General features: G+C 46.5%; 1 protein-coding gene across 4 annotated transcripts in view; it reads right to left on the bottom strand.

The window, feature by feature from the left end:
• lzts2a (leucine zipper, putative tumor suppressor 2a) overlaps window positions 1–21,403 on the bottom strand; it is a 229,873-nt gene that overhangs the window by 17,983 nt on the left and 190,487 nt on the right. For all 4 annotated transcript variants that reach the window (XM_085994310.1, XM_085994311.1, XM_085994313.1 and 1 more), the window contains one exon: window positions 14,553–15,068. In XM_085994310.1, the coding sequence (XP_085850436.1) occupies window positions 14,553–15,029 (477 nt within the window). In that variant the 5' untranslated portion in view covers window positions 15,030–15,068. The remainder of the gene's footprint in view (window positions 1–14,552; window positions 15,069–21,403) is intronic.

Here is a 21,403-nt window from a genome sequence, read left to right as displayed (position 1 = left end):
ATCACTCGCAGCAGAGAGCATTCTGGGTGAGCTGACTCATTTGCTATTGCTGCGAGATTGGGTAAGCACAGACACAATTTGGGGGAGAAGATTAAGAGGTAGCCGAGTTACAGGGATGATATATTGATACAAGATTTGCAGAAAGCAGCCAGCCTGACTGATAAAAGGCAACGACAAACCGACAGTCACATCTGCAACCACTGGATAAAGTTTCCGGGGAGTATGAGCTTTGAAAATTGATTTTCGTTCTCAAGAGTTACAATTACGGCAAATGCTTCTATGATTTAATAAACTCTGGGGAAGGAGCGAGGATTGGGTTCCAGTGTCACGCATATTGCTGCTTGAACTCCCCTCACCCCCAATTTCTGCTCGACAAATGTCCCTTTAATTAAAACAAATTAAAGCAAAATACTGTGGATTCTGGAAATCTGAAATTAAAAAAGAGGAACTGCTGGAAACACTCAGCAGGTCAGACAGCGTCTGTGGACAGTTCTGACGAAAGGTCATCGACCTGACTCGTTAACTCTCATTTCTCTCTGTCTCCTCAGATGCTGCCTGACCTGCTGAGTGTGTTTCCCAGCAGTTTCTTTCCCTTTAATTCCTATGAGAAGGATGATGTTCTGCGATACTCAAAGCTTTGCTTTTTGCATTGGGAGACAATGACTTGTCTTGGGACTGGGTGTGTCTGATCTCCAGTGCACCCAGACGGGTTGAATAGTGGAGATGTGAGAATGGGCGAATAGTCGGGTGGTTTTCTTGACTAGTCTTGGGGACCAGGGTGAAATTCCTCTAGGGTTAGGGTCCAGGACGGACAGACCGTACATGGTCTGTGAAGGAGTGAACTCAAATGGGCCTGTTGTAAAAACATATAAGAAATAGGAGCAGGAGTAGGCCATTCGGCCCCTCGAGCCTGCTCCGCCATTCAATGAGATCATGGCTGATCTTCTGCCTCAACTCCATTCACCGGCCCTATCGCCATATCCCTTGATGCCCTTACTAGTCAGAAATCTATTGACTTCTGTTTTGAATATACCCAATGACTGAGCCTCCACAGCCCTCTGGGGTAGAGAATTCCAAAGATTCGCCACCCTCTGTGTGAAGAAATTTCTTCTCATCTCAGTCCTGAATGGCCTACCCTTTATCCTGAGGCTGTGGCCCCTGGTTCTAGACTCCCCAGCCAAGGGAAACATTCTCCCAACATCCATCCTATCAAGCCCTGTAATAATTTTGTATGCTTCAATAAGATCCCCTCTCATTCTTCTGAATTCAAGAGAATACAGGCCTAGTTTACTCAATCTCTTCTCATACGACAGTCCCGCCATCCCAGGAATCAATCGCGTGAACCTTTGTTGCACTCCCTCTATGGCAAGTATATCCTTCCTTAGGTAAGGAGACCAAAACTGTACACAGTACTCCAGGTGTGGTCTCACCAAGGTCCTATATAATTGGAGTAAGACTTCTGTACTCAAATCCTGTTGTCATTCTGTGCTTTTTTGGGGAAGGGGCTCCTCAATGATGCAATAAGCAAACATACCAGCCGGCATGGTAGTGACCCATGTAGATAAGTAAGGCCACTGGTTTGATTCCCTGGCCAGTGTTGAGGGAGCTGATCGGAGCCAGGGCTGTAGTTGTAGCATCAACTGGATTCAACGTTCTTCCTGGGTTCGTGGTGGGGGGGAAATTATCCCAGCTTCGTTTCTTGGTCAGCCTCGAGTGACCGCTGATGGAACGCTGGACATCGGTCGGGGGCTGAATAAAGCTTGGCTGTGATGCCCTGACCGTCGAATAGCCTGCTAACATACTTCAATAATTTCTTACAGAAAATGTTGGAAACACTCAGCAGGACAGATTACAGGTTCCCAGTTCTGAGGAAAGGCCATCGACCTGTTTCTCTCTCCACAGATGCTGCCTGACCTGCTGAGTGTTTTCAGATTTCCAGCATCCGCAGTATTTCGCTTTTATTTTAATTCACTTACAATTCTACTTTGAAATTGAATCCCTTATTAAACCAACCAGTAAATTAAGCAATGGCATTATCCTTCAATAATAATAACCTCTTCATTCAATTAGCTATTGTTAGAATACAGTACGTTTCATTTTATTGGCACCCCGACCTATTAAAAAAGGATAGCAGAGAAAGAGAGAAAGAGACAGCAAGAGAGAGCGAGAAAGAAAGGGAAAAGAGAGCAAGAGAAAGAAAAAGAAATAGAAAGACAGAGAGTGAGAGATAGAAAGAGAAACAGCGAGAAAGAAAGAGACAGAGAGAAAGAGAGCGAGAGAGAAAAAAGAGAGAAAGAAAGAGAGAGAGGATGAGAGAAAGAAAGATAGAAAGAAAAAGAACAGAGAGAAAGAGTGAGAGAAAGCCCTTGATTCAAGCTCAGGTTTTAGTCCATGCCTATAACCATCTCTGGAGCTTCATTCTTGTGGTTTATGAGATGCCATCTGCACTTGATTAAATTACAGTTGTTTATGCACTGCCATAGTTCCATATATAGTGCACTTTGAAGGAAATAAATATTTCAAAGCTGGGATTGTTTCTTTCGGAATGTTAGAAAGCCCTCAGGGATCCAAAGTTGTGTTTGATGCAGCACTTCTTAATGGAGCTGTTACATTTAACAATTCCCTTTCTAAACATTGTTGGCACTTGCCAATTTTAACAAAACCCTCACGGGCCTTGTAATTGCGTTGAGTGAATGTTATTATATCGAAATTGGCGAGATATTCCTTTGTTTGCTATTTTAATGGCGGCGTGGGCCCATTTAAATTAAAACACTGGATGAAGGGAATTTCATTCAAGCACTAGCGCCTTGCCATCAGTGCCAGCTGGGCTCAGCTGGCAGCAGGCTCGCCTCTGAATCAGAAGAATGTGGGTTCAAGCACCACTTCGGGACTTAGCACTGTGCTGAAGTGGCAGCCTTGAGGGGGGGGGGGGGACTTGCTGCAAGGTCTGAAGTGTGACAATGGCACCATGACCCACGAGAGCGGAATCTGACAGACTGCCATCCGAACCACAGGACAGGATTGCAGCCTTGACGTCATATCAGGTGTGTCTGATACACTGTGGACTGCGTGATACCGTGATTCTTAGTTGGATCTGTATCTGGGAGTAATGTACATGGTGGACATTGAGGACCAAATGTGTAGCTAGGTGACAATATTCACACTTATTGATTGCATTGGCAATTATGACATTAGCAATGCAATACTTAGTGAGGATCAACAATTCATTACCAGGAGGCAGTGCACCCATCTCACCCAACTCACACCCCACCCCACCCAACTCCCACCCCACCCAACTCTCACCCCACCCAACTCCCACCCCACCCAACTCCCACCCCACCCCACCCAACTCCCACCCCACCCCACCCAACTCCCACCCAACTCCCACCCCACCCCACCCAACTCCCACCCAACTCCCACCCAACTCCCACCCAACTCCCACCCCACCCCACCCAACTCCCACCCCACCCCACCCAACTCCCACCCAACTCCCACCCCACCCCACCCAACTCCCACCCAACTCCCACCCCACCCCACCCAACTCCCACCCAACTCCCACCCCACCCCACCCAACTCTCACCCCACCCAACTCCCACCCCACCCCACTCCCACCCCACCCAACTCCCACCCCACCCCACCCAACTCTCACCCCACCCAACTCCCACCCCACCCCACTCCCACCCCACCCAACTCCCACCCCACCCCACCCAACTCTCACCCCACCCAACTCCCACCCCACCCCACTCCCACCCCACCCAACTCCCACCCCACCCAACTCCCACCCAACTCCCACCCCACCCCACCCAACTCCCACCCCACCCAACTCCCACCCCACCCCACTCTCACCCCACCCAACTCCCACCCCACCCCACCCCACTCCCACCCCACCCAACTCCCACCCCACCCAACTCCCACCCCACCCCACCCAACTCCCACCCCACCCAACTCCCACCCCACCCAACTCCCACCCCACCCCACCCCACCCAACTCCCACCCCACCCCACCCCACCCAACTCCCACCCCACCCCACTCCCACCCAACTCCCACCCAACTCCCACCCCACCCCACCCAACTCCCACCCCACCCCACTCCCACCCAACTCCCACCCAACTCCCACCACACCCCACTCCCACCCCACTCCCACCCAACTCCCACCCCACCCCACCCAACTCCCACCCCACCCAACTCCCACCCCACCCAACTCCCACCCCACCCCACTCCCACCCGACTCCCACCCAACTCCCACCCCACCCCACCCCACCCGACTCCCACCCAACTCCCACCCCACCCAACTCCCACCTGACTCCAATCCCACCCGACTCCCACCCCACCCCACCCAACGACTGCTTATCCCCGACAGCGCAGCTTCAGGGAGTGGTGGTTAAATGAAGAGAAGTTGGCTTAGAAATTGGTTCTAGCTGGCAGGCTGACACATACTGGACATTGGGAACGATCCCTGTGTCGGAGCAGTTAGGCCTGAGGCACACCCAATATTGGTCCTCGGGCCTCATTTAAATTTCAGCTCGCCGGCGAATTGCCATTGGATTTCGGAGCGCTGTATTGCCGGTAGAGGTCCCAGTACGGAGGGGGCAATCAGGAGGGAGTGGGGGCGATCAGGCGGGCGGGGACAATTGGGGAAAGGGGGAGGGAAGGCAATAGGGAGGGATGGTCAATCGGGAAAGACAGGGAACCAATCGCCCGGGATAGGCGGGGTGGAGTGATCAGGTAGGGGCCGAGCAGGAGCCAGCAATGGTCTTCAGCACCCCTGCTCCTCCCGCTTCCACATTCGGGTAAGTATTTATTAATAAAGTTGCCTTTTTGGTGGCGACATGCAGCGGGGTCCCTTTAAGGATGGCTGGACAGGTCAAACGCAGACCTGGTTTTCCTGGACACAGGGCAGACCAATTTTGCAAAAGGGGCCTCCAACAGGGGATTAGGCCCCATGTCTGCGTATGCAAAGGTACTAAAGACCTATTTCATGCGCGGGCCCTGGACGGCTCCTTTTTTCTACCTTTACTCACATGGCGGGCAACGCAGTTTGAGCGTGGAATGTGCGCGCCTACGCTGCCCGCCATATTCAACGTTTTGGTGCCCGCTTTACGCTTGTAAAACGGGCGCGGCGTCAACCAATTTTCCAGGTCGTCGCGGTTTTTCCGTGGACAGCTTCAGAAATCAGACGAAGGTGCACAGCCCCCGACTGGGAGGGCAGCAACTGTGCAGTGAGATTTTAAACAGAGCAACGATGTATTTTCCAAGATGGAAACTCTCCTCTGGTCACTGTGCCCAGCAGAATCTCAACATATTCGTCTAGAACACTGAAAGTATGAAATCCTCCTCGCAGGGTGAAAGGTTGAGGATAATGCTATTGTCCTCCCTATCTCTGTAACCTCCTCCAGCATTACAGCCCTCCGAGATCTCAGTGCTCCTCCAATTCTGGCCTCTTGCGCAGTAACGATTTTCATCCTTCCTCCATCGGCGGCCATACTTTCAGCTGCCTGGGCACCAAGTTCTGGAATTCCCTCCTTAAACCTCTCCACCTCTCTACCTCGCTCTCCTTAAAACCTACCTTTTTGTTTTATTATTCATTTTTTTATAGGATGTGGGCGTCGCTGCCAAGGCCAGCATTTATTGCCCGTCCCTAATTGCCCTTGAGAAGGTGGTGGTGAGCCGCCTTCTTGAACCGCTGCAGTCCGTGTGGTGAAGGTGCTCCCACAGTGCTGTCAGGGAGGGAGTCCCAGGATTTTGACCCAGTGACGATGAAGGATCAGCCGATATACTTCCAAGTCAGGATGGTGTGTGACTTGGAGGGGAACTTGGAGGTGGTGGTGTTCTCTTTGATCAAGCTTTTGGTCACTTGTCCCAATAGCTCCTTATGTGGCTTGGCGCCAAATTTTGTTTGCTAACCGCTCCTGTGAAGCACCTTGGGACGTTTTACTGCATTAAAGGCGCTATATGAATGGAAGTTGCTGTTGTAGAGTCTGCTCCTGAAGTGTGGAAGAGATATTCTACTGCAACTGTATTACTGGCAAGTGAAGAACACACAAACAATTGGCGTGTTCTCATTAAAGAATGAATAAGAACTCCCATTTATAGAACACCTTTCACTGCCTCAGGACATCCCGAAGCACTTTACAGCCAATGAAGTACTTTTTGGAGCGTCGTCACTGTTGTCATGTGGGAAACGCGGCAGCCAATTTGCGCACAGCAAGCTCCCACAAACAGCAATGTGATAATGACCAGATCATCTGTTTTTTCATTGGGGTTTTTTTTTTTAACATGAGCAAGGTGCCACAAAGAGCAAATGAGAAAAATGAGCAGATTATTTTAGCCCACGTGGGCTAGTGTGTGTACAGGAGCCGACAGTCGAGTCAGAACCAGAAACGACCGAGCTGGGAATTCAAGCACTTTTTACTGAATTGAATAACGCAGACTGCGCTCGTGTTTTCATGTGACTTCATCCATTAAAAGCTCTGTCCAGCTTCCTCAAAAGGCTTTGACAGCTTTAAGTAAATGGCGTAAGATTTTATTTTTAAACGCACCTTTTGAGACTTAAAGGGCTCGATTTTCATTGGGCCGTGGAGGCGGGATTGGAGGCGTGTGGGGGGGGTTAAAATTGCAAAATCCGGGAGCACGAACCCATCCCGTCCCCAATCCGCCTCCATGCCAGTTTCAAAGGGGGCGGACACCCGACCTGTGCTGGGAGCCGCCTCCCCGAGGCGGGAAGGGGATTAGTGCCAATTAACTGCCTGTTAACAGGTAGTTAACAGGCAGTTTTTAGCCTAATCCCTATTTTCATAGCTGAGGTGTGGGATTCCCGATGGCTCCAAACCACACCGAGTTAGCAAGGCGGGCCGTCGGGCTGTTCAGTGTTCAGGTGAGTGATGGGTGCATGAGTGCAGAGGTGTGGTGATTATTCTTTATGTTTAGTAAGAAGTATTGTAATTGGTTGTTTGTTTCCTGCCTTGAGATATATGCTGTAAACTCATTGGTAGTTGATGTCATGTGATTTGTGGTGGCCATCTTAAATTCAGTTCTCTACAGCCTTGGTTGGGACTGGGTGTCGAAAGATGTGCTACTGGATTTTTAAAGTTAATAAAGCCTAGATTTAGAAAGGCAAATCTACTCTTTATTTCAATTTATTAACTTTAAGTCAGAATGGAGCGATATCTTCAACCGGAACGATTCAATGCTGACCCTAATTCTGCAGGAGTGGATGATAAATGGAAACACTGGTATCGTACATTTAAAAACTTTTTGGGTGTGTTGGATCAAGAGTCTCTAAATAAGCTGAATATGCTGATCAACTACATTGCTCCGGATGTGTATAAGTATATTTTGGACTGTGAAACTTACGAATTGGCTATTTCTACATTGGAAAAGATTTTTGTTAAACCAAAGAATGAGGTATTTGCACGTAGGCAGCAGGTGGGAGAATCTTTGGATACTTATTTACAAGCACTTCGGCGCCTTAGTGCTAACTGTAATTATAAGGCCGTGACGGCAGAAGAATATAAGGAAGAATCGGTACGGGATGCTTTTATTAATGGATTACTGTCTAGATCAATTCGTCAGCGGTTGTTAGAAAATAAGACTTTGGATCTTAAGAGTGCTTTCGAGCAAGCCTCTACATTGGATGTGGCTCAGAGAAGTTCGGATTCTTATGCTCTTTTTAATCAGCCTGCGACTGTGGTTTCGGCAGTTCCGGATGAAAAGGAATTATGTGGACTTAATAGGAGTGGTTTACTATATTCTGAAACAGTTTCTACTTCGGCGGCTGTTGCCTCTAGGATTCAGAAGTGTTATTTTTGTGGGAACGTCCGGCACCCTCGTCTGAAGTGTCCTGCTCGGGAGGCTGTGTGTAGTAAATGCGGCAAGAGAGGTCATTATGCACGTGTTTGTAAATCATCAGGTTCAATTACCTCCTCTGCGACTATTCAGCCTTTAGATAGGGCGTTTATTGCATCAATTTCTGCTGCATTTGCTCATGGCCTAAACAAAGCTATAGTTACGGCCCAAGTTAATGGGTTAGAAGTGAAGGCCCTTATAGATATGGGCAGTACCGAGAGTTTTATAAGTCTTCAGTTTGCGAAGGAGAAGCGTTTGAAAATTTCGCCTGTTACTTATCAGGTGTGTATGGCTCAGACGACTCTCACTTCACAAGTAGCTGGTTGTTGCCTTGTGAAATTGATTCTTCTAGGTAATACGTATATTGATATATGCCTATCTGTTTTGCCTAATCTCTGTGCGGATATTCTGATTGGTCATGATGTGCTTCAATTACACGAGTCTCTTAGTCTTTCGTTTGGAGGGACTAAGCCACCTTTATCTATTTGTGGATTAACCTCTTTATCTATTTCTCCATTATCACTTTTTTCCAATTTGATGCCGGATTGTAAGCCAATTGCTACCAAGTCAAGAAGGTATAGCAGTCAGGATAGAGAATTTATTAATTCTGAAGTTCAACATCTTTTATTGGAAGGAATCATTGAACCTAGTTGTTCGCCTTGGTGGGCACAGGTAGTTGTCACCACTAACGAGAGACATAAGAAGCGAATGGTGATAGACTACTCCCAAACTATTAATAGGTATACTCAATTAGATGCGTACCCCTTGCCTAAGATTGATGAGCTTATCAACAAAGTATCTCAGTATAAGGTTTTTAGCACTATTGACTTAAAGAGTGCTTATCATCAGATTCCTATTGTTAAGAGGGATCAACCATATACGGCCTTTGAGGCTGGCGGAAAGCTGTATCAGTTTTGCCGAATACCATTTGGTGTTACTAATGGTGTTGCTTGTTTTCAACGGGCAATGGATGCTTTTATAAGTGATAACTCTCTCTCTGACACCTTTTCATACTTAGATGACATTACGGTGTGTGGCAAATCAAGGGTGGAGCATGATTCTAATTTAGAAAGATTCCTTCAAGCTGCGGAAAAAGTTGGTTTAACTTTCAATAAAGAGAAGTGTATCTTTTCGACCACTGAGGTAAATCTACTGGGGTATATTATCTCGGGAAACAAGATTAAACCAGATCCAGAACGTCTGCGACCATTGATTGATTTACCTTGTCCTACTAATTCTAAGGCTTTGCAACGAGTTGTTGGACTGTTTTCTTATTATTCTAATTGGATTGCAAACTTTTCACAGAAGATCCGGCCCCTTATTCGGGTTACGACATATCCTCTATCATGGGAGGCCAGGACGTGTTTTGATAATTTTAAAAAGGATATCCTTGGAGCAGTTGTGCATTCTATTGATGAGCAGGTTCCCTTTGTGATTGAGACGGACGCTTCTGATTTTGCAATTGGGGCTACTCTGAACCAAAATGGAAGACCTGTGGCCTTTTTCTCACGTACCTTGAACAATAGTGAAAAAAGACATTCTTCAATAGAGAAAGAGGCGTATGCAATAGTAGAAGCACTGCGTAAATGGAGACATTATTTATTGGGGCGACATTTTACGTTGGTAACTGACCAAAAATCTGTGTCCTTTATGTTTGATGTCAAACATTTTGGAAAGATCAAGAATGATAAAATAATGAGGTGGAGGATTGAGTTGGCATGCTACCATTTTGATATAGTTTATCGTCCGGGGAAGGATAATGTTGCTGCTGATGCGCTGTCGAGGGCTTATTGTTCTGTGATTCACGGAGATACGCTTATTAATCTTCACAATGCCTTATGCCATCCTGGGGTTACGAGGATGATACACTTCGTACGCAGTAAGAATTTGCCCTTTTCAGTTGAAGACGTCAAGCGGATGACTTCATCATGTTCTATTTGTGCTCGGTGTAAACCGAATTTCTTTAAGCCTCAATGAGCTCATCTTATAAAGGCTACTTCTCCTTTTGAACGTTTGAGCGTTGATTTTAAGGGGCCTCTTCCTTCAACGACTCAAAATCGATATATATTTACTGTTGTGGATGAGTTTTCAAGGTTCCCTTTTGCTTTTCCTTGCGCAGATGTATCAGCTGCTACAGTTATCAAATGTCTGACTCAACTTTTTGTCATTTTTGGGATGCCTGCGTATATCCATTCGGATCAGGGAAGTTCTTTTATGTCTTCCCAGTTGAAGGAATACCTTCAGAGTCGGGAAATCTCTACTAGTAGAACTACCCCGTATAATCCCCAGGGTAATGGACAGTGTGAACGATACAATGGGGTGATCTGGAAGGCAGTTATGTTGGCTTTGACATCCCGGTACCTTAAGAATACACAGTGGGAAATGGTACTGCCTGATGCCCTGCATTCCATTAGATCATTGCTTTCAACGGCTACTAATGTGACCCCCCATGAAAGGCTCTTTAACTATCCACGGAGATCTACTACGGGATATTCGGTACCTTCATGGCTTACTATGCAGGGACCTGTGCTGCTTTGACGCCATGTTAGATTGTCAAAATATGATCCTTTAGTGGAGGAGGTGGAGCTGTTGGAGGCAAATTCCCAATATGCTCATATTCGATTCCAAGATGGGAAAGAAAGTACTGTTTCAATTAAAGACTTGGCTCCTTGTGGTGGCCAGCCCTCTTCTGAGGATATTAACAATAGTCATGATTCAGATAATGTGGATGTCGTTACAGATACTACGAATATTTCCAATCCTATTGCAGATAATTATACTTCTATTAGTCAGCCTTCGATGGATGTTCATGACCGTCCCAGTTTACCTCCTGATGGGATTTCCAATCCGGAAACCGTTGATAATCGGGATATGGATAGCCTTCCTGCAGAAGATACTTCTGTGTCTCCTGGTGTGGGAGGGCAAGGAATTTCACCAGGGTTAAGAAGGTCAACACGAACAAGATATCCGGTCGACCGACTGAAAATGGACTTTTAAATTGATAGTAATGTTTTAAAATTGTTGAAATATTATATTTGTATTGTTTTAGTTGTAAATAATTAATTATAAATTGTAAAGGTTATTTAGGTTGGAGTATATTTTAAAAGGAGGGGTGAATGTGGCGATTATTCTTTATGTTTAGTAAGAAGTATTGTAATTGGTTGTTTGTTTCCTGCCTTGAGATATATGCTGTAAACTCATTGGTAGTTGATGTCATGTGATTTGTGGTGGCCATCTTAAATTCAGTTCTCTACAGCCTTGGTTGGGACTGGGTGTTGAAAGATGTGCTACTGGATTTTTAAAGTTAATAAAGCCTAGATTTAGAAAGGCAAATCTACTCTTTATTTCAAGAGGTAAGTGTGTTTGGTGTGTGTAAAGTGTTTAAAGAAGTTTTACTTACCTTTACAGCCTTCCTTCCTTCAGGTCTCGGGAGTCCCTCGTCTCACCGGCACAGAAAGCAGAATGGCCGCTAGCTGTCAAAAGTTGCAGCATTCAGCTTTCTGTTCTGGAGAGATCTCTAAATCAGCCTGAAAGGAAGGAATTAACTTAGAGTACAGATTGTCAGTGTTTGACAGCTTCAAAGAGCTGTCAAACGCTGATATTTCATCTGTCAAAAGCTCTTGACAGATGAAATGTCAATCTGTGACCTCACCTGTTGCCAGCTGGCCCTTAATTGGCCTGCTGAGCCCGCTGGGCGGGTTCAACAAGGTCAATCAAGTCAAAATCGCGTGGGTTGGCTAGAACTCGATGGAGGCGGGACTAGAACCCCGAAAGTTGTAGTCCCGCCTCCTCAATGAAAATCCAGCCCAAAGTATTTTAATTTCTGTTTTTTTTGAAAAAAACGACTGTAATCTTGACCGCTGTTTCCCCTTGGTGATTACTGCCATCACAAAGCTTATCGGCTCAATCATAGCATTTGCAGCGTGAAGGAGATATTAGGCTACGACTGCAGCACTTGTAGTAAGGAGCTAACAAATAAATTGGAGTACTTTCATTAGCTGAAAATGAGCCTGATACTCAAACACGGCAAGATTATTGTAATAGAGGCAGCACCTCTGAACACAGGCGTTGCTTGGTCCCAGGAAATTCAGATGAAACCGTTCATTTTCTCTACATTTGACTGATGGCTGTGTGTGACCCACGAACATCTTATCGCGTCGCATACTTTCCCTTCTCGCTATTTTAAAACCACATTTCTAAGCTTACAAACTACACGGTGTGCGATTGATAGCTCGCGGATGGTTAACCGGGGTCGCGTGGAATGACGGCGCTATTTCAGCCGTTCGGTCACCCGTTCGGCTCCCCGGCTGTTCACCGCAGGGTGGCATTTGGCAAAGTTTCCTGGGGAGCCGTCTACCAGCCTGCTCTCGACACCCGGGGATGCGGGGAATTCTGAAGAGACAGGGAAAAGTAAACTACAGGAACCTCAGCAGGCCCATTTCCAGCGAGCTTTTAAACCAACATTTACCAAAACAGACCAAGCAAGTCAAGACGTGTCTGGTGTGTGTCTTGGGATTGCCTCAGTGTCGGCTACTGTACACATGACATAAAATTGCTTCGAATTTTGCAGCACAGAAACTGGCCATTCGGCCCAACAGGTCCATGCTGATGTTTATGTTCCACACGAGCCTCCTCCCGTCCCCTCTTCATCTAACAGTGTCAGCTGTGACTCAGTGGGTAGCACTCACACCTCTGAGTCAGAAGGTTGTGGGTTCAAGTCCCACTCCAGGGACTTGAGCACAAAAATCTAGGCTGACACTCCAGTGCGGTGCTGAGGGAGCGCCGCACTGTCGGAGGTGCCATCTTTCGGATGAGACGTTAAACCAAGGCCCCGTCTGCTCTCTCAGGTGGACGTAAAAGATCCCATGGCACTATTTCGAAGAAGAGCAGGGGAGTTATCCCCAGTGTCCTGGTCAATATTTATCCCTCAATCAACATCACACTAAAAAAAAATTATCTGGTCATTTTCACATTGCTGTTTGTGGGAGCTTGCTGTGCGCAAATTGGCTGCCACGTTTCCTATATTATAACAGTGACTACACTTCAAAAAGTATTTCATTGGCTGAAAAGCACGTCCCGCGGCCATGAAAAGCGCTATATAAATGCAAGTCTTTCTTTTTAACTCTATCAACATATCCTTCTATTCCCTTCTCCATCCATGTACTTATCACGCACGCGTGACATAAGCAAGTCACTGCTGTCTGGTAGTTATGTTTCAGGATTGTTTCAGTGCCAAGCCTGGAAGATAAAGTACGCAGGGGTACAATCTAGACAGGTCCTTTGTATTGTCTCAGAACTGTACCTGTGTCAGCTTCCATGCAGATAAAGTGCAGCCGTGCATTTTTGCACAGTGCTTGTCAGTGTTTGCAGCACCTCAATGCTGTAGAACACTGACAGCACAACTGTCAAAAATCAATTTGGACGTGGCCCCTTTAAGGAAACCGGCTGATGACGCCCCATCAAATGACGTCCCGCTTCCTTTTAATTGGCCAGGAACCTCGCTGGGCAGGCTTAACGAGCCCAATCAGGGCAAAATCACTTGGAGAGAGCGGGCTGGAGCAGGCAGCAGGCTGGGACCGCGACACCGACCCCGGCCCCACCTTGGTCGGTGAAATCGCAGACAAGATTCCGTTAGCCTTGATGATTACTTTATGCTCCACACGAGCCTCCTCCCACCCCTCTTCATCTCACCCTATCAGCATAGCCTTCTATTCCTTTCTCTCTCAGGTGCTTATCTAGCTTCCCCTTTAATGCATTTTGCTATTCGCCTCAACCACTCCCTGTGGTAGCGAGTTCCACATTCTCACCACTCTCTGGGTAAAGTAGTTTCTCCTGAATTCCCTATTGGACCTATTAGTGACTATCTTATATTTATGACCTCTAGTTTTGGACTCCCTCACAAGTGGCAAATGTTTCTCCACGTCTACCCTATCAAATCCTTTCAACATTTTAAAGATAAGGGGTAAGCCATTTAGGACAGAGATGAGGAGGAATTTCTTTACCCAGAGAGTGGTGAACCTGTGGAATTCTCTACCACACAAGGCAGTTGAGGTCAATTCATTAAATATATTCAAGAAGGAGTTGGATTTATTTCTTAAGGCTAAAGGGATCAAGGGATATGGGGAGAAAGCAGGGACAGAGTACTGAGTTTGGATGATCAGCCATGATCTCATTGAATGGCGGAGCAGGCTCGAGGGGCCGAATGGCCTACTCCTGCTCCTATCTTCTATGTTTCTATGTTAAGACGTCTATCAGGTCACCCTGCAACCTTTTCTTCTCTGGAGAAAAGAGCCCCAGGCTGATCAGCCTTTCCTGATAAGTATATCCTCTCATCCTTGTGAATCTTTCTTGTGCCTTCTCCAGTGTCTCTGTCCTTTTTATAATATGGCGACCAGAACTGTGCACAGTACTCCCAATTGTGCTGTAGGACATTGGCGGACAAACAATTAACACATGCGTATGAAACTCAAACTTTAACGGACATGTTTAACACATTGAAAATAAATGGGTTAACGCGTGATGGGTTAAGCAGTCATGCACTAGTGGCCCAGGGTGTAATTTCAAGGCCATTGTGTTCTGCAACTCCATCTGACAGCATGCCCGTTAACTCGCAATGTGAGGGCTTGAGGTTGTGAATTGACAACACAGCTCACTGATGCATTAATGCACCGCCACATTCCCCACGAAGAGTTCTCAATGCCACCTACCTTCTCGAGCTTGCCCGACACCGGAATTATTTTTGGAGGAGGCCCTCGAATATTTCCATTGATTGACCGTCCTTCTCGCACATCTTCAGGATCACTGCAAGGGCTGCTGGGCGATTCGGTCATATTCCAGCCTCCATTGCGGTGGTCTTCATTTAAATATGCATAGTTTCCATTTTTTCCAATTGCTGAACACTGTTTCTTGGTTGCCACTCCACCAATACAGTCCTGAGAGTAGCCATTTTTTAGGTGTCCATCCTGTTGCCTGAAAATGTTCTGCATCTGGCCAGTTTTTCGACACTTGCTATTGTACTCTGTGGCCTTGCAGTGTTTGTCATGGTAGTTGCGCCCTGATACAAGACTGCCAACGCTGCCCATGGTGCTTTGTAAGATTGGGGATGCTGCAGAAGTTTGCAGTTTGGTCTCACTCTCTGAATTCTGATGCTCAGAAGCTATGGGCAATGCCTGAACCATTGCCATGGCGATGAACTGTCACAATGTCCACAACTTTTGGGGTCCCTGGCAACCAGATAAAACAAAGACAAAAAGAAAAATTAGTGAAACATAAAGCAAAACAAAATATATATTTCTTCCATCTCAACATTTCGGTCAATTGAAAACTTATCTACAGCAGATTGCGTATTACAGGGCATCAGCACACTGTCCTTTGTCCTTGCAGCGCTGCGATCTGCGGTTGAATCCAGCCCAAAATGATTAGGCCGTCTCCGCACTGATTCTAAATATTCCACAAGGGCTGAACTTCGGAAATATCGACCCCAGTTTCTAACAGACACAACTAGGCAGGACAAACAGGCTTTTTTGGTTCTGGCTCCACCATCATCGGAGCACCGTCACCACACAGCCTGCAGCAGATCAGGCGAGACAAAGACCCCGACCACCAACTTCTCAGGGCAACTACGCGTGGTGCAATAATTGCCGGCCTTGTCAGCATCACCCACAACAAATCCCGAGAACAAATGTTTGTTTTTAAGAAAACCACAGTGGAAAAATACCATTTTAAAAACAGAAAGATCCCGGGTTAGATCCCCGAATTCCCAGCACAGCACTGGTGATACTTCCTTCTCTTCTTCTTAGGCAGTCCCTCGGAACCGAGGATGACCTGCTTCCACACTAAAAATGAGTTCTCAGGTGACTGATGAGTCCAATGCGGGACCGACAGTCTCTGTCACAGGTGGGGCAGATGGTGGTTGAAGGGGCGGGCTGGCGGGTGGGTGGGGTGATTGGGTTGATGTTGGGGTTGTCCATGAGGGTCCTGACGTTCCAGGTCCCGAACTTCATTTTAAAGGGTGGAAGATGCCTGTGCGTGAATTCCTTTAACACGGGGTGGCCGCTGCACACCAGCTACCGCACGGGCTTGACAGAGCAAGGTCTTGGTCCAATGGCATGGTGATCCAAGACGATTGGAGACCAGGCTCTGCTACATCGGCCTAGCACATACACACACACAAACATACAATGAATCACACAGAAGCACAGCGACTGTTGGTGAACTCAGAGACCAGGTAGCACAACGTCGAGATCGCACAAACGGCAACCAGCTTAATATCCAGCTAACGGTCTGGTGTGACCTCTTTGTAACTCAGTGGGCAGCACCCTCGCCTCCTTGAGGCAGGAGGTTGTGGGTTCAAGCCCCATTGAGATCAGTGTCCCTAAGTTAGGAAAGGGGGGGTGGCGGGAGAAAGCATCAACCAGGTTTCTAACTCGAGATTGCTATTCAATGACTCTTGTTGCAAAGTGTGCACATCGGATGAAGACAGGATTGGGTTGCCATCTCTCACTGTCTCGACTCAAACATGACTGGTTAATGGAGAATGGCACTGGAGGGCAGTTCACGTCAATAAACTAGCTCGATTGATGAAACAGATCATAAAGATGGCTGGTGCGGGTTGTTGTAAACTCCGATTGATACAGTAGGGTATCGCCCTGTCTGAGTTTGAGGCAGGGCAGACCGGATTTCCTCCACATTTGGCTGGGCTATACCTGACCTGGAGTACTCAAAGTTGAAAAGTGTTCCGTTCCAGAGTGCTGACATCCCTGATCTTGACAGACATAAAAAGACATGAAAAAAAACATTTTTGAAAGAAAGAAAAATACTTTACAGAGATAGAGAGGTGACCAGTAAATATATCAGCTTCAAGGTGATATTTCGTGACATCACACACACGGGTGATGTAAACAAATTGTACTGCCTATTGTGTAATGCTGACGACCAGCTTTTAAAAAAAAAATGTAAAAACTCATTGATTGGATGTCAGGATGAGACGGAGGGTGGTTTAATGACTGGCTACTTGTTGACATCTTTTTGGACAATGAATTGTGAAGCTTTTCAGTTGCTTCTTTCCTCACAAATAATAGGATTCAATCATTATCCGAAGACTATTGCTCAACAGACCTGAGGTAATGACACCATCTACCATTAATTCCATGGTGTGAATGTCATCGCGCACCAGGCTCAGGGAGCTTGGGAACCGCTGACCTGTGCACTGACAGCCATTCATTGCTGGCACTAAACAGACTAAATATGGAACATCTCCACCCCCTGACCTGCAACCAAAAGAGCACATATCATTTTTTTAAAACAACAGATTCTGCTGGCGAGCATTTCAAGGCTTTAGTCTTAAGGGATGGGTTCAAAACAACAGCTTGTCCTCTTCCCCTGCAAGTTTATGACATCATCCAATTGCCTTGAGTAGACGGCAAGCACACCGAGGTATCTGTTATTCTCGATTTAATCTGAGAGAGAGTAGAAGAGGTAAAAAAAAACAGGGTACAGCGTATTCTGGGAGATAGGCTTCACGTAATGTTGCTCAGAGAAAGTACTGCATTGACCAATTAGAAAACGTGACAGGGATGTTGTCAATGAGCGGCTCTGACGAGAGACTGGGCAAACTTGGATTATGTTCCCTATTTTTTCTCATTCTGGGGCTGTGGACATCGCTGGCAAGGCTGGCATTTATTGCCCATTCCTAGTTGCCCTCAGGAAGGTGGCGGCGGTGGTGAGCCGTCTTCTTGAACCGCTGCAGTCCGTGGGGTGAAGGTACTCCCACCAATGCTGTTGGGCAGGGAGTTCCAGGATTTTAACCCCAGCAACATCATCGTCGATCGATCGAGCAGGATAAGGGGTGATCTGACCAAGCTATTACAATAATTAAAAGAACAAGATAGGGAACAAGTCCTCCCTCTAGTAGGGGAATCCAGAACAAGTGAGCATAAAGACTGACATGAATCAAGTCATTCATGAAAGAAAGACTTATGAAATAATACTGAGTGGCCTGCAGGTGGCGCTGTCCAGGGAGAGTATAAATACTTGGGCACAGGCCCAGCTTGCGCAGGACATTCTTAACAGGAACTAGTGAAGGACACAACTAGACCTCCATGTTGTAAAACAGTTGATTAAAGCTTTGTTTAACGCTTAGACCAAGTGCCTAGTAGTTTTCTTGCATCAAAGACTAATGCGTCGGTTGGAGTCTGCCCCACCAGCCCCTCACATCACGGAAATCACAGCTGCACTGCCCGTGGTCTACCGGCCATTTCTTTTAATGCGTGGGAAAAGGTTGGCAGTATCGCCGTGGCTTCGCAGTACGGCCGGTGGGCAAGGCTTTGTGCTGTTGGCGTTCATTCAGAAGATTGGGCCTAAAATCTTAAAAGATAGAACTAACCCAATTATAAAAATGAATTCAGGAAAAACATCTTTGCACAAGTGTCGCGAGAATGTGGCGTGCACTATTCCCACAAGACCATAGGTGCTGAATCAATGGAAGTATTTAACAGGGAGAGAGATACATGCTTGTAAAGTACGGACATGGAGAAAGGCAAGGAATTATGATTTTTTTTTTAAGCAGAGCCGGCTCAATGGGCCAACTGGCCTACTCCTGTTCCAAATGTTCCTACAAGGCTCTCCTACACACAGCACTTGCTGATGTTATACTTATCAGCAAAATGGAAAGCTAAGAGGGAAATTAATGTCTAGACGTCTAACTCAAAGTCGGCCTGGCAGTTGAAAGCCAAAGGAATGTGATTATTTGAACCATCTGGGGATCACTGAATAGGGAAAGGATGCTGTCTCCCACTGACATGGCAGAAGCCTCACTTCTGACTTAAAGAGATACTTCTTCTTCCCCCATTGCTACTTAAGTAGGAGACATTTTAAAAATGTTAATCCCAAACCACTACAACACCTTTCACTAGTTAAAGGGAAAAAAAAGAAAGGCTTGCATTTATATAGTGCCTTTCACAACCTCAGGATGTCCCAAAGTGCTTTAAAGCTTGAAGTACTTTTTGAAGTGTAGTCACTGTTGTAATGTAGGAAACGCAGCAGCTAATTTGCGCACAGCAAGCTCCCACAAACAACCATGTGATAATGACCGGATAATGTCAATGTCAAGATGTTGTTTTAGCGATGTTGATTGAGGGATAAATATTGGCCAGGACACCGGGGAGGACTCCCCCCGCTCCGCTCCGAAATGGTGCCGTGGGATCTTTTACATCCACCTGAGAGGGAGCAGACGCAAATGGCTCCACAAACAGTAAAGCCTGCTTTTCTCATCACTCCTTTAAACAAATGATTGTCTTAAACCTATGATCTCATTGCTCCTATCAGAAGTCATTGTTATAATACAAGTTTAATTTTTTTGGGGGGGGGAGGAAATCAGTTTCATTTTGCTGAGAAAACATAAAAAGAGAAAATCCCAATTTATTGCATGTTTGTTCTCTCTTGCCATGCTTCCTTCCTTGGTTAAGGTGTTGACCTATTTCTGGGTCGCTGTCAATGCCACTCTTGAGTCACCTCATTAAGACATGCTGATGTTAGCTTCTGCTTTACCTGCTCTCCTGTGCCTGATGCCAGACTCTTGGTAGCACGGGTGAGATTCGGAACTCGTCAACTCTGCATTTCACCAATCCATAGCACAGCACACAGCACTCTCGCACCACCCGTGGTAATTATGTCCTATCGATTTTTGCCTATCACGAAAGGCCATGTTAACTTAAACTAGAAACTGAAGGATTGGGATCCAATTAATGAGATGCTGCTAATGGATGGGAGGGTCGTGCCCCTTCAAAACAGCTCTGTTTTGCAAGTGACCATTATATAGTGAGGCTTTCTTGGACTTGCTGACCCGCCGGTATCTCATCCAATTGAACGTTCATGTGTCAGCATGACAGTGTTACAAAGCTATTCCACCATGGGGTCCCCACCACTGAGCTTGGTCCTCTCCTGGCCTAACATCTACATACATTAATTTTCCAGCAGAGTTTAGCAACCAGAAGCACGAGCCCCGGGCTTAGCCTAGCCATAAGTACTGCGTACTGTTCTGATCACCACATTACAGGAAAGATGTGATTGCACCAGAGAGGATACAGAGGAGATTTACGAGGATGTTGCCAGGACTGGGGAATTTTAGCTATGAGGAAAGATTGGAGAGGCTGGGGTTGTTTTCTTTAGAACAGAGGAGGCTGAGGGGAGATCTAATTGAGGTGTATAAAATTATGAGGGGCCTAGATAGAGTGGACAGGAAGGACCTATTTCCCTTAGCAGAGAGGTCAATAACCAGGGGCCATAGATTTAAAGTAATTGGTAGTAGGAGGATTAGAGGGGAGTTGAGGAGAACTTTTTCACCCAGAGGGCAGTGGGGGTCTGGAACTCACTGCCTGAAAGGGTGGTAGAGGCAGAAACCCTCATCACATTTAAAAAGTACTTGGACATGCAGTTGAAATGTCGTAACCTACAGGGCTACAGGCCAAGAGCTGGAAAGTGGGATTAGGCTGGATAACTCTTTTTTGGCCCGCACGGACACAAAGGTCCTAATGGCCTCCTTCTGTGTCATAAATTTCTATGATTCTATTATTCTATGAGGCCAATTATAATACCCCTATTTAACTCAACATATACTAGGGATCTAACCTTGACTCTCACTTGAGCCGCTTACACGGCTCAGCACCACATAGAGAGCGCAACCAAACACATTTTTTAACTTCAAGAGAGAGAACACCGTCTCTGGATTGAACAGGGGGCAATTTTAACCCAACCCTCCGATGGGATCGATTGTAACGCTGCTTTTATCACCCCCTCCCGCCCAATTTTACTCTCCATCGAGGTGTCAGTATCGGGCGGGGGTGTAAAACCGGCGTTCCACTCGACCCCGTGGGTTTCCCGTCAGCCAGTTTGGTTAAAATTGCCCCCACTTAGAGACAGAAATGGCATCAACCCCAAATTAAGACACTCAAATTGCACTCTAATCATCTGTTGGGTGGAAGGAGCTAAGCCATCCTTTATACCCACCAGCAAACCGTTCTCCCGCTGACAGCAATCAGTCAGTAAAGAAAGATCACCGATAATACATGGAAACTCGTGCTCTTTAATCTTGCACCAGTGGTGCCGTTACTCGGTTTTGGACGTGTGGGAGTAGATTTGTTTTGATGTGGGCCGGACCTTTGCGGTCCTTTATAAAGCTGATAAGAGTGAAGAGTGTGGGGTCTTTGTCGAGATTCAACGGATACTTCTACAGCAGGAATTCCTTTCCCCATGAGGTGCGCCACTGAATGCTGTGTCAGTGATCCCAAGAGAAGGCAGCTTCGACAGGTCAAAAGGCCCAACTCTCGGCAATCAAGTTTGAGCTCGGGTTGCCAACTCTGGTTAGATGTATTCCTGGAGGGGCCTCCCACCTCCAACCGCCCTGTCCAGTCAAATAGCCTTTTAAAAAAATTCTTCTTCAATATTTTTAATAACTAATAAATGAAAAATTAAATTTAAAATGTTCTAATGGCTCCTATGATTTTTCTCCTGGGTTTGCTTGCTGCGGTGCCCTGGAGATTAATCTTTCATTCCTGGAGAC

This window comes from Somniosus microcephalus, chromosome 8, assembly GCF_052327205.1.
Source record: "Somniosus microcephalus isolate GS21.2 chromosome 8, FLI_Smic_1.0, whole genome shotgun sequence".
In the NCBI taxonomy this organism is placed as follows: domain Eukaryota; kingdom Metazoa; phylum Chordata; class Chondrichthyes; order Squaliformes; family Somniosidae; genus Somniosus; species Somniosus microcephalus.
This window is presented reverse-complemented; position numbering and strand designations above follow the sequence as displayed.